Here is a 16264-nt window from a genome sequence, read left to right as displayed (position 1 = left end):
CAGGGTGTTTGTTACTGGAAAGAAAATTCTGACATTTGTTTTGGTTTTAGGGTCTTTTTTTGGCCAAAATTTTGTTTTATGGCCATTAAATTATTCAGGATTTTACTATTTATTTTAAGTGTGCCCATGGCCCTCTTTATAGCCAAATATTTTCACATGTATTGAAGATTTTAAGATCTAAATGAAAAATTTTACGTTTATCTCTGGTAGGCGTCCAATCCATTCGAAGTGAACGGGCGTCTAGAATGGCAAGGAATTAGTTAAGAATTTACATAGGAAGTGCGTATTGACTGATGACATGATTGACAAGTCTGAACTGTTTGATTTTGTGTTACATTTGCACATTTGTCAAGTTTGCAAAGCCCCAAATATGTTGCTGCAATAAAAAAAATACCTGTCTTCAAGATGGTTTATTAATTTGATTAAAGGATGTTCAAAGGTTTGTAATTAATGAATCGTAATCAACTCGATACTGTCCCACCCCTAGTTTAAATTTAAATCTGAAATAGTTCTCGCTAACTAAACCGGAAGCAATTGCTTTTATTTTGCTGAATACGGAAGTTAAACTTTTTTGTTTAGCATGCTAACAGTGATATACTTCATTTTTTCTTCTAATACGCTTCTGTTTAATATTGGACAACAACTGGTCAAAAATACAAAACAATGTAAATACGGGCGATGTATTTGATAAAACTACGTGAAATACAACTCGTGACTAGGTTTGTCCGAAGCGACACGTCAATTTACGTCACTTCCGCAGTTGCGCACTTCAGTCGGGTCGGAGCTTGAGCTGAACAACGGTCGCAGGAAGACAGAAAACCTCGTCAAATTTAGCCCCCTAAAGCCGAATATAGTCAAATATTACCCCGTTAGCAGTCCGTCGACGAGGAATGAACATTATATGATTTATTAGCGAGCACGTGACGGTCACGGGAGCAGCAAAACGTCCGTTCTAGTGCCGCGGCGCCCGGAACAACTAGCCATTTTGCGGTAGTCGGAAGGAAGAAAGAAAAGACGAGTCAGCGACACATAACAGGCCATGAATCCCGAATAGTAAGTTAAAATCCCACTTTTATATCATAAAAAATGCTCTATAGTTTTGTTATACCGTTTATGCTAATGTCATGCTAACGTTAATGTTCACGTCGGCGCTAGCTAACAGGGCGTTTCATCCGGAAGTGTCATATGACTGTCGCAACAATAAAAATAAAAATAAATACAGCATAGGCGTAACATGCCTTCTACATATGTTTTACATAAACAGAAAAATCCAAATTTATTCATTGGCTTCCATTGACCGCCCTAGACGTCTAATCTATTATAGACCCTCCCAGTTTAAATCAACTGGGATGTCAAAACTCGTTGGTGGGAGGGTGCATCTTGGCCAGAGGAAGACCAAATATTAATTACGTAAAAGCAACACGATTGGACGTCGATCATCCTAACTGGAACCGAAAGAGTCAACAACAGGTGGCAGATCTGGTGCCTGAAATCAGACACCTGTCACGGAATACCTTTGCGAGTGTGTAAAGGCGACCTTCTCTAGTTTCTTCGCAGCGACGCTAATTATTAACGCGGGGCGCTCATGCTAGCAAAATGTCAATGGTCAACACGTGTGGATGACTGATGTGGTTTTTTTGCGTCTTCCAGCGATTATCTCTTCAAGCTGCTGCTTATTGGTGACTCAGGAGTGGGCAAGTCATGCCTGTTGCTCCGCTTCGCCGTAAGTGCCCCGCCCACTTGTTTACCGGGCAGGTGAAAAAAACATTTTCCCTCTAATGGTGTATTTACCCGCCTTTGCAGGATGACACCTACACCGAAAGTTACATCAGCACCATCGGAGTGGACTTTAAGATCCGGACTATTGAACTGGACGGCAAGACTATCAAGTTGCAGATTGTAAGAACCTGTTTTGTTCTAAAATCTAATTGTTTGGCCTCGGATATTGAGTTATAGGGTTGTAGAAACGTCATTTGTACTTAATTAGCTTTAGCGCATGTTTGGGGCTAGCGACACGGCAACCCTGGGAGATGCTAACCGTTTATTTCTGTTCTTTTTTTGGAGCGAAATAACCGGTTAGCATCCTTTTAGGGTTGTTATCAAATATTTTGAATGTCGGAAATGATATCCCATTTTGCCCATTCTTCTTCGGTGGTTTTATAGCATTTCCAAACAATATCTCAAAAAGTACATCTGGTGTTGGCGCATTATTTCTTAGTAGTCGTACCTCTGCTTACGAAATTAATTGGTTCTAGAACTTTTTTTGTAAGTAGATTAGTACTTTATATGTAAATACTCCAATTCATTCCACGCTCGCCACAAAACTATCAAAAAAAATCATCAAAGTGTCCCAATTTTGTAGGAAAAGTGTGAAGACACACAAAAAAATCAGAAAAATGATCATTAAATATTTTGATAAGCCATTAAAATGAATAAACAGGCTCCTCAAGCAAGAAGCAGTGCATCGGCCAACATTTCAAAATAAAATAACGGATGGTATGACTGTACTTAGTACCATCTTGCTACTAGTGTATGTACAATGCTAGCTGGCTAGCAGTTTAGTTAGCCCTTAAACCTCTTGTTTACAAAGTGATTTCTTCCCAGTGGGATACCGCAGGCCAGGAGAGGTTTCGCACCATCACTTCTAGCTACTATCGCGGCGCACACGGCATCATCGTAGTCTACGACGTGACCGATCAGGTAAGCTAGCGATGGGCAAAACTCGGGTTAGCGCCGCCATTCCCGATCTAAACCCGAGGCGCTACGTTCCAGGAGTCCTACAGTAACGTCAAACAGTGGCTCCAGGAAATCGACCGCTACGCTAGCGAAAATGTCAACAAGCTCCTGGTGGGAAACAAGAGCGACCTGACCACTAAAAAAGTCGTGGACTATACAACAGCCAAGGTAGGCTTGGACAAAGCGCACCGTACTCCAAACATACGATGCTAATGCTAATGCTAAACTATGTCGTTTTCAATAGGAGTTTGCCGACTCGTTGTCCATCCCCTTCCTGGAGACCAGCGCTAAGAACGCCACCAACGTAGAACAGGCCTTCATGACCATGGCGGCCGAGATCAAGAAGCGCATGGGCCCCGGGGCCACCGCGGGCGGCGACAAACCCAATTTGAAAATCGACAGCACCCCCGTCAGGCAGTCGGGCGGCGGTTGCTGTTGAAGGAGCGGCGGTCGGTCTCCCTTTTTTCCTCCAATTAGCTAGCTCCTAGGGTTTTTTGCCTTTTCTCTCTTTGAACGTCACGTCATCTCTCCACCCACGCACAGGAGATTATGATTTTGCTAGCGTAAACGGTACCTCTCTTCTTTCCAGAGCAACCCCCCCCCCCCGTATTTCCCCGTTGCTTTTTTTGCTAACGCCCACCCCCGTCTCCAAATGTTTCGCGCTAGCAACATTAGCGACACGTTGCTACGCCGGCAGCGTTAAAAACAAGGTGAGCTAGTTTTTCGAACGCTGCTATTCGGGTCGTTTCTTCTAGTTTTGATGGATTCTAACAACATTGGCTTTGCTAACTGGAGTAATCACACAGCTTTTTCATGCCCTCATGTGATTGGACCACGAGGACGTTGAGGGACTGATTGGTCTCGGATTTCCGGACTAGATATGATTTCCCCACTCGCATCCTTTGTGTTACCAAAATTGTTATTTTACACTAAGGTAACATTCCTGGCCCTTTTGTTTGGTCACTTTCGCATTAAAGCGATTTCACTACAGCGGATTTAAGATTTTTTTTGGGATGTTTCGCTTGGATAACTGTTTTTCTTCAAAATACACACACACACACACACACACACGCTCGACTGAGGCACTTGTCGGTCACTGTCTTTTCGTTTTGCTTGTCACTTGGTGCTGTTTCCTGCTGATTTTTGACATCATGTTTGTCTGTACATATTATAAATATCTATATAATAAAATGACGAAAATGTTGCAACAGTAAGAGTAGTCAAACTGGTTTATTTTTTCGTCTTTAATCCCAGTTTTTACTGTATATGAACACTCAAGTCGTTTTGTTTCTACTTCAGGAGCACGGGAACGGTCTGTCCTTTTACGGGGGGGAACCCGACGGCCCACGACTGACGACGACGTGGACTCGGACTGGAACGCAAAAGGTCGGAACCCGCTTTCGCGTACCAAATATAAACCGTGTTTAATTGAGCGAATCCCAAAGGTTAAGACGAGGGCAGATATTTTAATTCTTGTCCCACTTGAGCTATTCTTGACGTCTTCGTAAAGTCGCGGACAAACGATTGGACGCCACGCTCGTGTCAACACAGTTTATTTACAAATTCTGCATATACAGCACGCACACGATGTACCACGTGGGGCGTGTTTCCCGTTTTGCTAACATAGTGACGCGGGGGTGGAGTTTCGTCGAGATAAGTGTTGTTGATTGGTCGTTTTTAAAGATAAAATGCGAACATTTGAACATCCGACCACCATCGGCGTACGATAGTTCCCTTGCAGTGGAGAGGTGTTGTCAATAGGAGGCAGTCACGTGCCATTGAGTCGGTTGCTGGACGGCAATAAGCGCCGAAGAAGAACCGTAGACGGACGACGCACGGGGGGCGCGTTTGGCGCCCGCGGTTTCCTCGTTTGCGATCGTTTTTGGTAGGTAGTCTTTCGAGAAAGTTCATATCTCAAGGCACGGATTCAGTCGACGGGCCCCTGGAAGATGAGTTTGATGTGCCCCCGTTCGCCCGTCAACCAGGTCCCGCAGAACGGACAGGCGGCGTGAAAGGCGTGCGTCCCGTGAGGTAACGGGATCTGACTCCACCCCGCCGCCGTCTTTTGCGAGCAAACGTGGCCGCACGGGCAGAAGGCGTGAGTGGGCGCCCCCGCGTCCAGGTATAAGCCGCCCTCGCAGCCCAGCCACAGCGGCACGTACGGGCCCACCCGCCTGCACATGGGGCACTCTCGCTCGCCGGCGTTGGCTGGGACCGTCCCCCCCGGGCCGGCGGGGGTCTTCTCCTTGCGGTAGCCCCAGTTGTGGTAGCCGTGCACGTGACCGCAGTTAACGTATACCCACGGCTGCTTCTTGTCCACGATCTCGCGCTGCGCCAGGCTGGGGAAGGCCAGGGTGTTGAAGCCCACCGGGCACTGGGGTCGGGCGGCGTTTAGCTCCTGGCGGAGGGACTCCAACTGCTTGAGGGTGGGCGTGCGGCGCAAGCCGGCGGGGGTCCGCCAAAGAAGCGTAGCGCCGCAAAGGTCGATCAGGGAACCGTCCTGCAGGGTGTTGGACTCGTTGTCCACCTGCCAAGAAGAGAGAATAGCAATTGGAGGATTTCGTGCTAGGAAGCTAACTTGGCTACGTGCTTGGCCTCGTACCAACTTGCCCCGCTGTTGAGCCGAGCGGGTGTCCCTCAGGGCGAAGACGTTGCCGCAGACGGAGATTTCCCTCCAGACGCCCGGGGCCGGCTCGGAGACAAACTCCGCCGCCGGGTGCATGACCAGCACGCCGTTGGTGGTCAGGCCGTCCATCAGACCGTCCGACGTCCTCCACTTGGCTGCGCGCTCCTGGCGGGGGAAGGGGTGTTGAAGTGGGGGTCAAAGGAGGGGTGGTTGAGGCTATTTTTAGTAGCGACTCGCGCTAAGCGGTTCAACCAGGCCTAGGAATGACCCTCGTACCCAAGAAAATGGAGGACGTAGACGAATGAACGCATGTCGAATTAGAAGGCTTGTCTGTGTGGGAAGGGGGATTTGATGAAAGTCGCAGGGAGTGAAGTCGCGCTGACTGTGAAAAGCTATTTTTAGCCACGCGCTAGCTAGCGTGTCCTGTTTTCGAGAAATGTCACCTTCGCGCCTCGCGGCGAAGCCTCGCTCACCCCTAGGAAGATGTTTTTGGAGGAGTCGAAGCCGGCGGCGTAGATGCGCGCCGTGTAGGGGCCGTTGCGCTCGCACATGATGCGGCAGGCGTAGCGCGAGATGGTGCTCTGCGCCGACTGACCTCCGCCCCCTTCTCCGACGGCGCACCCGCCCCCGGCGGATGTGTCGGTCACCACAAAGTCGATCATGCTCTCCGTAGATCGCCCGATCTGGAAGACGCCCGTTACTGCCGGGAATTCTGGTGAACCCCCACGCGGGTCGCGCTCACCTGGAACATGTCCGTGTTGGTGTCGTGCGTGTACTCCACGATGACCGAATGGCTGCGAGAAAGTGTGTACGAGATGCTGTGCTGGCTTTTGTTGCTGAGGGCCTGCCAAAGGTGAACAAAAAATCAGATCGGCGAGCCCTGACCGGGGCCTCGGTACGGTTACCTTGGACACGAGAGGCGTTGAGATGTTGTGGATGACGTCGGGTTTGACCCCGTTGGCTTTGGGTCGCTTGTAAAGAGCCAGGCGGCTTCTCCTGCGACCTTTGTCCCCGCTGGCAAGTGAGCCATTGTGCCTGGAAAGTATTCCGAAAAAAAATAAACAATCCTGAAGACATTTCAGCTGTTAGCCACTAAAGTTAGCCAGCCAGATGTAAGTTAGCCCAGACATGGGCAAACTACGGCCCGCGGGCCATATAGTCTTTTTAATCCGGCCCGCCGACGTTGTCCAAATTATAGTAAAAATCATACCCTCGGCACCCCGATAGATGGCGCACTAGCCTAGTAAACTATGTAAATGTGTGTGGGAGCTACTTGAGAATAAGGACACATTTCTGAACATTTAACTTTTACTGTGGACATCCGAACAACGAACTGAATGTGAAGCTACAAGAGAAAAAACAGTTTGTGCATGAAATGCAAGCAAACCTTCCGCCTTCAAAAGCAAGCTGGTTTTATTTTTCAAGCAAATATCAGAAAAGTCTTTTGCTCATTTCCCCACACTGGTTGCGTTAAAAGAGGCCCCGGCATGTGGAAAAATAGAGGAAATCATTGGATGACCTGCATGAGGAATTCTGCCGTCGGTTTTGTGATTTTGGAAAAATTGACAGCTGGTGTCATGTCCTTTCTCACAAGAAAGCACCCCATAAATCCCAGATGAGTGATGAGTATGTTTATACTTTAGTCATTTTTTCTGTTTATGTTTCATATGTACTGTTAACGGATGCAGTTTTTTATATATATCGTATCTTGTGCTGAGCCGGCCCGTCTGTCAAATTTTTAAAGTCAATGTGACCCCCGGGCCGAAAAGTTTGCCCAACCCTGAGTTAGCCGCTAACGTTAATCTGTCATATGTCAGCTAGTTGTTTACTTCTCTCTGAAGCCTCAAAATGAAAGTGTTAGTATCTTATCTCCGTCTCACCCCAAAACGATGAGTTCGCCATAGGTGACGGGCTCCCTGTCTTCGGGAAAGACCGCGTCCGGAAGCCGAGACCCCGAGCCGAGGGGAGGCGAGGGTTGACTCTTGTTGCAAGATGGCCGCAGTTCCAAAGATGGGGGGGGACACAGCGCCTCCGAGCTACCCTCCAAAACCATGCCCACTCGCCACCACTGGGAAAGAGGACACAATTAGCTTGAAAAGCGGGTAAAACATCGCTACGCTAGCTCGCAACGTGACGACTCGTTTCGATTGGACGATGAAGAAGAAGAGAACTTCATTCGGTTTTCAAGATGATTCAAGATTTGACATCTGCTCGGGGAGGAAGGATGAAGGGCAACGAGAGGTGACGCTCCACACCCCCACCCCACCAAAAAAGGGGGCGTGGCTTTGACTCACGAGCATGCGTACGGCGGCAAAAGCGTGGCAGGGTGATGGATTGCTAGCCGTTTTCCAATCAAGCCACAGGAGGACAAAAGGATGGAGACAAAGAACACGACGCGACACCAGGGACAAAAATTTGGGAAGTCGTCTTGGTTTTTGACAAACGACGTGACTCATTTCTTCGGGTTCTAAGGGTGGGTGGAGCTTCAAAACACGTTCACGTTTGATAGCGTTTCGTATTATGTAAGATGAAGGGCGCTATACTCCTCCCACACAACAAATGTGAGCTTGTTAGCCGCCATTGACAGAGATGGACGTCTGTTGTTATCAGTATTCATTCCATAGCCGTAGAGTATGCAATTATTTAAAAAGAGGAAAACTTTATTTATATTTTGAGGTGAACACACTAAATAAAGCTTGATTTAAAAAAATCCTGGTGTAATAAGAGTGCATTCTACAATTTTGTTATGTCAGTGTATTAAAAACAAACAAAATATTCTCGAGGCCTTGAGTGATGTCAAAAATATGGAAATGGCTGCTTAAAAAAATGACTTTGGTGTGCGATGATCAGCCATTTTCCCAAATCTGAGGAGGATGCTGATCGTGAGGCCGTAAAAAACGCCTTTGAAGGAAAACATGGGCGGAGAACATGGGCGTCCACCAATGAGCTTTCCTTCTGCATCTGGCTTAACAAGTGCATACGCTGCCTTTGTTTTTGGACGCGCTGGCGGCCACACTGGGGGATTCCGTTACCAGTAAAGGGAATTCATTTACACATGATGCGAAAATGGGGTCGTGAATGCAACATGAGCGTTGCTTTCACGGGCTGATCGTCACAAAAACAAACACATCAACGTGCCTACCTACCCGCTGAGCGTTTCCGACGGAGATCGGTGGTCTTTTAGGGAATTCCTCTTTTGGGGGTTTTCGATGGTCTGCGTCAGTCCCGACGAGTGGAAAGATGGGACGCGGGGATTAAGAACTGGAGAACCGAGTCTCTCTCTTTCTCTTGTTCTGTCTCTCCCTCCCGTTTACGGTTACTGGGGTTGCGTTCACAGAAACTGGTAAATTCCAGGTTCCGAATATCTTCCATGCTAAAGTGGAACTATTGGAAGTGTATTTATGGAATATGATGCCAAAGACAACACAAATGATTATTTTGATAGTTGTTTATCACATAACATGGTATTTACTGCTATGTTACTCTAGGTCAAGAATAATACCTAGTTTGTAACAATATATCATTTTCCAACTTGAATATGAATAACAATTTAACAACACAATAGGGAATGAATATTGTCATTTTTGTTTATTTTTAAAATTTCAAATATTTCCTCGTTGAAAACAATTAAAACGTCAAACAATAGAACCAAGCATATTAATTGTTAACAATACAAATGTCCAAAAACTACAAATAGAATTAAAATTGAGCCATTTAAACTATGTTTAGTAATAAGTGGGACAAGCACAAACCACACTTAACGCAATGACCTAACAATACACAAAACATATATTTTAATTTGATGTCAAATTTAGTGATGCTTTGATGGGCAGTAGGCCGCATTGTTGTCAACAAAACACATTTTACAAACGAAGAAGACGGCTGATGACGTCAGAATCATGCGCCCGTCAACGTCGCCTTTTAATCAGCGACGTCGACCAAACAGTAGAGACAAGCTCATGTTAACGTTGGTCTTTCGCTGTTTTAGTAAATGTTCCTGCTAGCCTCCCTGTTGTGTTCGCCCTTTTATCCCCAATTCAGCCCGTTGTCATGACAGACGAAGACGAACACAACAATGGCGGCTCTTTGTGGCTCTCTTTGGTGTCGGTCTTGTCCTGTTTGCTCCTCGCTTGCTCTTACGTTGGAAGTTTATACGTGTGGAGGAGCGAACTTCCTCGGTGAGTCTTATGTTTATGCTTAAAAGAGCAAAATACGCTGGCAAACAATCCCGCAATATTATAATAATCTGTCCATAAAGACGGGAGAGAAAGAATTCCTTAACAAATGATCTTTTTTGACGTTTTATGACGTCCACGAATGCGTTGCAATTACTAAATGTCCGCAAAACACGTGCGGTCAGTTCCATTAATTTTCATTTTACATTAAGTAAATACCCACTAGTTATTTTCCCACAACAATGTATTGGTGTAACTAAAAATAAATCTCTTAATCATTTTAAATGCCAATGCCAAAAAAGTGAGACCCATAAATGCCCCAAAATGAGCTAAAAATTAGCCAAAAGTGAAGCAGGAACCCTTCAAAATAAACAGGAAGTAACCCCAAAATCTAACAAAATTGTCCCTATTCATTTCCATGGTTAAATCCAACCCTCAATGCAAAAGCAGCACTAATGAAACGTAACAATTATGTATTTTTGAAAAAAAAAATCATCTCCATTTTAACAATATAATCTTATTTTTCAGAGATCACCCAGCTGTCATCAAACGACGTTTTACCAGCGTTTTGGTTGTCTCGGGCGCGTCGCCGCTTTTTGTGTGGGCGTGGAGGGAATTCACAGGAATTAAGGTGTGTTCGTCATCATTAATGAAGCTATTTTAGAAGTGGTTTTAACTTGGACGGGTTCCAGATGGCGCCATCACTACTCGCGATCATGGGGATCCGCTTTGAAGGCCTCGTACCTGCTGTCGTCCTCCCTCTCTTGCTGACCATGGTAAGAAAACAAACAAAAAATTGACTTTTATTCCAAATTTGAGACCCCAAAAAATTTGGACGTCCAGTGATGTCAATGGCTTAAAGCAGTCATAATTCATCCATGAAAGGGTTAAATATTTACAATTTAAAAAATAGCTTTTTGGTTTTATATGTGAAAAATATTACATGAAAGTCAAATAGAAATGAACAATATACACATTTGTTTTCCGTAAAATGTTTTTTTTTAAAGTACCGTATTGTTCGAACTATAAGTCGCTTTAGGCAAAATATACAATTTTTCTCAAATAAATTCGTAACAAAAAAATAATACTTTAACGCGTACAAGACTTGTTATACTCTTTTTCACCAGTAGATGTCGGCAAAGTAACATTTACTATTGGTTATTTTCTGTTTTGCAGTAAGAAAACAACCATTACTGGATAAATTAATTACTTATGATATTTACCCTAATGTGCTTTTGATTCATACAGTATGTCAGAAATACCACCTGTTATGATTTTTATTAACATTTTCCCTTAAAAAATACACATTTGTACTCCCTATTAAAACCATGAATATGGAGGTGAAAATTATGAATCTGGGGACGGCTTATACGCGAGAAATTGTCAAATTCAACGATTTTTAAGGCAATTTTAAGGGTGCGGGGGCGGCTTATGTGCAGGTAAATACGGTAAGTTGCACTTATATAAATTATACAGCATAATATCTTGAGGTACTGTATTTTCCCGCATATACGCCGTATTTGTCGCTCCAAAAAATGATGACTGAATCGAGGGTACGGCTTATATGCGCACAAAGAACTATATATCCCTGCAGTCACTGCGCACCGGAAACCGGAACTAGAGTCTGGGGTTGCTTCCGGTAGCCAGCGCTATTGCGGTTCGATATTCATATATAATATATATGCGTCTAAAAAAACGGTGCGTCCTTTGTGTGTTTAAAATACAGAAATAGCACTCGTTACTGACACTGCGGCTTAAAATACGATGCGCCATATAGTCGTGAAAATACGGTAATCTACATTTTTCTTGCCTCATGTTCCGCCTAGGTCTTGTTTCTGGGCCCCCTGATGCAGTTGGCCATGGACTGTCCCTGGAGCTTCGTGGACGGCGCGCGGGTAGCCCTCGGTGAGTTAGCGCACGCTAGCTCGGCTCGCTTTCCGTGACCCGAAAACGCCACGTGTCCCGCTTTGGACAGACCCGTGCTTCTGGATCCTGTGCCTCAGCGACATGCGCTGGTTGAGGAACCAGGTGGTGGCGCCATTGACCGAGGAACTGGTCTTCAGAGCCTGCATGCTGCCCATGTTGGTGCCCTGCTTCGGGCCGGCCACGGCCGTCCTCACCTGCCCGCTTTTCTTCGGAGTGGGTGAGTATATTTTTTGGGAAGTTGAGGGGAGAGCGGGGGATTGACGTCTCGGCGTCTTTGCAGCGCACTTCCACCACGTGATCGAGCTGCTGCGATTCCGCCAGGGGACGCTGTCGGGGATCTTCCTCTCAGCCGGTGAGTTTTTATTTATTTTTTGCCGTTTTGCCTTGGACAAATTTGTCCTGTTTTGTGGCAAACGCTGAAGTGTCGTTTCTTCTCAACGCAGTGTTTCAGTTCTCCTACACGGCGGTTTTTGGGGTCTACACGGCGTTCATCTTGATGAGAACAGGTAGGATGTGACTTAACAAAAACAAACACACACACACACACATTGGCTGCCATTGATGGCGGTAGGCGTCCAAATCTATCAATTGTCGGCTGATTCATGCAAATTGTTTTTTTTTAATATCATTTGAGTTTTCTGTTTCAGTACGTTTGGAATAATTTGTTTTTAGATATACAGTTACATTTATTATGATTTATTTTAGTATGCCAAGTAAAACGACGCGGCAGGTCGGATCTGGGATTATTTTTTTCTTTCTACATTAGCATTTCGCTAGCACGTGCACCCGTTGAGCCCACCTGGACTGTAACAAAGTCCTCAAAACCCAACAGGACGTGACTCGTTTTGCCCCAAATAGTCCGCTGTCATCATCAGCAGCGTGACCCCCGACGTGACGTTTGTTCCGTCTCTGGTCTCCCATGTTTCCAGGTCACCTGGTGGGCCCGGTGCTTTGCCACTCCTTCTGTAACTACATGGGCTTCCCTGCCATCAGTGCGGCCCTGGAGCACCCCCACCGTCACGCTGTCCTCTCTTTTTACATTCTGGGTGTCCTCCTCTTCCTCCTCTTCCTCTTCCCCTTCACCGACCCCTCCTTCTACGTGCCCCCCACCCCCCTCTGCACCCTGGACTCTCTGTCCAGCCCACTCTGCCTCGCCGCTCCTTGATCCAGGCATCCATCTGGCCGGCTTGTCCGCGTCCAATCAGCTCAGGTGCGCCCCCTCCCTCAAAGACGGCGCCTCCCTCTCAAAGAGGACGTCTCCCTCCCTCAAAGACATTGTCTCCCTCCCTCAAAGATGTTGTCTCCCTCCCTCAAAGATGTTGTCTCCCTCCCTCAAAGACCCCGTCTCGCCCCCCTCAAAGACCCCGCCTCGGCCTCCCTCAAAGACCCTGCCTCGGCCTCCCTCAAAGACCCCGCCTCGGCCTCCCTCAAAGACCCCGCCTCGGCCTCCCTCAAACACCCCGCCTCGGCCTCCCTCAAACACCCCGCCTCGGCCTCCCTCAAACACCCCGCCTCGGCCTCCCTCAAAGACCCCGCCTCGGCCTCCCTCAAAGACCCCGCCTCGGCCTCCCTCAAAGACCCCGCCTCGGCCTCCCTCAAAGACCCAGCCTCGGCCTCCCTCAAAGACCCAGCCTTGGCCTCCCTCAAAGACCCCGCCTCGGCCTCCCTCAAAGACCCCGCCTCGGCCTCCCTCAAAGACCCCGCCTCGGCCTCCCTCAAAGACCCCGCCTCGGCCTCCCTCAAAGACCCCGTCTCGGCCTCCCTCAAAGACCCCGTCTCGGCCTCTCTCAAAGACCCCGTCTCGGCCTCTCTCAAAGACCCCGCATCGCCCCCTCAAAGACCCCGTCTCGGCCTCTCTCAAAGACCCCACCTCGGCCCCCTCAAAGACCCCGTCTCAGCCTCGAAGACCCCGCCTCAGCCCCCCTCAAAGACCCCACCTCGGCCCCCCTCAAAGACCCCGTCGTGTAGATATCGGATGGCGCCGTCTCGGCGCCTCGTCAGGGTTCGCGACCACGACGTTGTCGACTCGCACAATAAATCCCCACCCGGGGATTGTCAGCGGTGCTTTTTTGCCAGCGAGAACTTTAAGAAAAATTCCCCCCAAACATACAAACTATAAGCTAAACTGGTTAAACTGTGAAGACAAAAGTCGACTGTTCGAGCAATAGAGAATGGGTTCTTGCTGGCGGCCACGCTAGGGGGCGCAAGAGAGCCTTTTTGCATCGCCTCCCGACGAACCCGAGCGTTATTTATCACCTCCTGGCGGATTTGCAGTGGTTTGAAGACGATGCCAAGATAAACATTTGCTGCAAATCAATTCAGTCGGGCCCGTGCTTTTTTCCCAAGTGGCACCTGTTGCCGTTAGGACCGATAAACCCCGCCCCCCGCCTCCATTTCTCCATTTCCACGTTGTCCTTGACTAACTTTGAGTTGTTCCGTGGAAAACGATATGCAGACAGCAAAAAAAAATCTATTTTTTTGCCAAGCTCCAGCAGCTATTTTCCTAAAACGAGGACAAAAAATTCCAATTGCGCTGATCGACAATTGTTTACTTTTTTTCTCTCTATTTCGTCAGTTCTGAGAACCTGAAAATGTCTCACTTGTTACAAATCAAATCGTTGTAAATAAATTTTATACATCAATTCACACCTGGGATTGGATTCATATTTAGCGACGCTATCCGTTTGTGACCATTACCGTATTTTCTCGCATATAAGCCGTATTTTTCTAAAAAATGATGACTGAATCAAGGGTACGGCTTATATGCGCACAAATTAGACTTGACATGTTAATTGCAAAATATTGTACGTAATAGTCGTGGATGGACATTATCATTGAAACATGCTTGTAGCTAGCGTTAGCATTATAGCATAACAGCAATACTTTAATACCCACCGCATGTTTTCACATGCTATCTGATGAGTGGATTCTTGTCGCCACTGGATTGGATGAAAAGATGGCAATTTTTTTTGATGAAAACATCTTGTGTGTGTGTGTGTCAATGTTAAGTGGAATATGAAGTCATGGATGCTTGATTTTTGTCCCTTTTGTACAATCGAGACTTTGTTTAAGGCGACATTTTGAACATTTCGGCCTGGTTTTGACTAAAAAAGTAACTTATTTGGGTTTTTGGGTGGACAAATTGGTTGTTGTGGTTTTGTTTCAGGGTTGAGACCATGTTTTGGTTTTATCTCGGTCTTGGTTTTGACCTCGAAAAGTCACTAGATTTAAATTGGGTGCCATTGTTGCTGGTATTTTAGGGCCCGCTGGGTCTAAATGGACTGGAACCAGACGAGATTTGAGGGGGCGGGGCTACTATAAATACCGCAGTGCTGAGAAAAAAGCCAGCTCACGTTCAAGGATGTACAAAATACAGACTTATATGGCACGAAAATACGCTTCGGTGTACCCCCACCCTCCCTCTGCTTGACCCCCACTTCCTGTTGTGTTTTGGGGAAAGGTCCGTTTGGAGCGTGAGAACGCCTGGAGGGCCGTTAGCCTCGCCAACGCGGCGCGCCCAGTACCAGGGTTCCTCGTAAGTTGGGTCCGTTTACCCCCCGAACGCACCCGTGTGCCTTCCACGGCGGTCGTTTCGACCCGTCTTCCACCATCACGCCTCCCAAAAACTAATAAAGTTTCCCAGAAAGCATCTGGAGGGAAATCGCCAAGCTAGGTTCAACCCCCCCCCCCCCCCCCTCTCGCGTAGGGTTTGATGTCGCCCCTGGGGGGTTTAACACGATAAACATTTCCCCGAGTTCTCCCACAGCCCAGCTGGCTGGCGTCCAATCTGTCCTCCCCCGCCCCCTTCCCCAGCCAGATTTCCTTTTGCCGTTACCTCGCGCAGACGCTAAGCGCTACTGTTAGCTTGTAAAGGCATTTGAAGTGCCATGGGCATCTAACAGGGCATTTGCCTTCCACAACGCGGGTATTACCTCCTAGAAATAGTCTTCGTGCCGATCTTGCTAGCGCTAAAACGCATTTTTACAGAGTAGCATCAAGCGTATTAGCTTCTTTTGTATCCATTTAAGCAATGCTACACAAATCCAGGTGTCCATCTGGAGCGCCTATTAGAATGGAATTCAACACGGGCGGATTTTTCAGGAAACTTGGCGGGGAACGGCATACCGTATTTTCTCGCATACAAGTGCCCCCGCGTATCAGCTGAACCCTTAAAATTGCCTTAAAATTGTTAAATTTGACCATTTCTCGCATATAAGCCGCCCCGCGTATCACCTGAACCCTTAAAATTGTTGAATTTGACAATTTCTCGCATATAAGCCGCTCTGCGTATCAGCCAAACCCTTAAAATTGCCTTAAAATTGTTGAATTTGACAATTTCTCACATATAAGCCGCCCCGCGTATCACCCGAACCCTTAAAATTGCCTTAAAATTGTTGAATTTGACAATTTCTCGCATATAAGCCGCCCCGCGTATCAGCTGAACCCTTAAAATTGCCTTAAAATGGTTGAATTTGACAATTTCTCGCATATAAGCCGCCCCCGCGTATCAGCCAAACCCTTAAAAGTGTTGAATTGTACAATTTCTCGCATATAAGTGGCCCTGCGTATCAGCCAAACCCTTAAAATTGTTGAATTTGACAATTTCTCGCATATAAGCCGCCCCGCGTATCAGCTGAACCCTTAAAACTGGCTTAAAATTGTTGGATTTGACCATTTCTCGCATATAAGCCGCCCCGCATATCAGCCGAAACCTTAAAATTGCATTAAAATTGTTGAATTTGACAATTTCTCGCATATAAGCCGCCCCGTGTATATGCATGGTTTTAATAGGGAGTGCAAA

The 16264-nt window shown here is 46.9% G+C and overlaps 3 protein-coding genes across 3 annotated transcripts; 2 read left to right on the top strand and 1 right to left on the bottom strand.

Annotated features, from left to right (window-relative positions):
* The first annotated feature begins 748 nt into the window (after positions 1–748).
* rab1ba (zRAB1B, member RAS oncogene family a) lies at positions 749–3950 on the top strand. Its single transcript, XM_077589054.1, has 6 exons — positions 749–1053; positions 1651–1723; positions 1804–1899; positions 2605–2700; positions 2773–2904; positions 2981–3950. Exons 1-6 carry the CDS (start codon positions 1040–1042, stop codon positions 3173–3175), a joined length of 606 nt encoding a protein of 201 aa, XP_077445180.1. The 5' UTR covers positions 749–1039; the 3' UTR covers positions 3176–3950.
* Positions 3951–4354: 404 nt separating this feature from the next.
* peli3 (pellino E3 ubiquitin protein ligase family member 3) lies at positions 4355–8673 on the bottom strand. Its single transcript, XM_077589047.1, has 7 exons — positions 8509–8673; positions 7243–7430; positions 6268–6397; positions 6105–6206; positions 5836–6045; positions 5339–5527; positions 4355–5263 (listed from the first exon to the last, which is right to left on the bottom strand). Exons 2-7 carry the CDS (start codon positions 7413–7415, stop codon positions 4664–4666), a joined length of 1404 nt encoding a protein of 467 aa, XP_077445173.1. The 5' UTR covers positions 7416–7430; positions 8509–8673; the 3' UTR covers positions 4355–4663.
* Positions 8674–9251: 578 nt separating this feature from the next.
* On the top strand, positions 9252–12785 carry rce1a (Ras converting CAAX endopeptidase 1a). Its single transcript, XM_077589048.1, has 8 exons — positions 9252–9540; positions 10066–10168; positions 10230–10313; positions 11364–11442; positions 11513–11680; positions 11744–11815; positions 11907–11969; positions 12393–12785. The coding sequence occupies exons 1-8, from the start codon at positions 9413–9415 to the stop codon at positions 12626–12628; spliced, it is 933 nt and encodes a 310-aa protein (XP_077445174.1). The 5' UTR covers positions 9252–9412; the 3' UTR covers positions 12629–12785.
* Positions 12786–16264: the final 3479 nt, after the last annotated feature.

This window comes from Stigmatopora argus, chromosome 20, assembly GCF_051989625.1.
Source record: "Stigmatopora argus isolate UIUO_Sarg chromosome 20, RoL_Sarg_1.0, whole genome shotgun sequence".
Taxonomy (NCBI): domain Eukaryota; kingdom Metazoa; phylum Chordata; class Actinopteri; order Syngnathiformes; family Syngnathidae; genus Stigmatopora; species Stigmatopora argus.
The sequence above is the reverse complement of the archived record's forward strand: the minus strand, read 5'-3'. Positions and strand labels throughout refer to the sequence as shown.

Excerpts from the sequence above, each read along its gene's own strand:
- rce1a (XM_077589048.1), top strand. The coding sequence starts at position 9,413 with ATGACAGACGAAGACGAACACAACAATGGCGGCTCTTTGTGGCTCTCT. Across the intron at positions 10,169-10,229 it reads GGGAATTCACAGGAATTAAG|ATGGCGCCATCACTACTCGC; the intron begins GTGTGTTCGTCA and ends GACGGGTTCCAG. Across the intron at positions 11,970-12,392 it reads GTTCATCTTGATGAGAACAG|GTCACCTGGTGGGCCCGGTG; the intron begins GTAGGATGTGAC and ends CCATGTTTCCAG.
- rab1ba (XM_077589054.1), top strand. Across the intron at positions 1,724-1,803 it reads GCCTGTTGCTCCGCTTCGCC|GATGACACCTACACCGAAAG; the intron begins GTAAGTGCCCCG and ends CCGCCTTTGCAG. Across the intron at positions 2,701-2,772 it reads TCTACGACGTGACCGATCAG|GAGTCCTACAGTAACGTCAA; the intron begins GTAAGCTAGCGA and ends GCTACGTTCCAG.
- peli3 (XM_077589047.1), bottom strand. The coding sequence starts at position 7,415 with ATGGTTTTGGAGGGTAGCTCGGAGGCGCTGTGTCCCCCCCCATCTTTG. Across the intron at positions 6,046-6,104 it reads CCAACACGGACATGTTCCAG|ATCGGGCGATCTACGGAGAG; the intron begins GTGAGCGCGACC and ends GGCGTCTTCCAG. Across the intron at positions 5,528-5,835 it reads CCAAAAACATCTTCCTAGGG|GAGCGCGCAGCCAAGTGGAG; the intron begins GTGAGCGAGGCT and ends TTCCCCCGCCAG.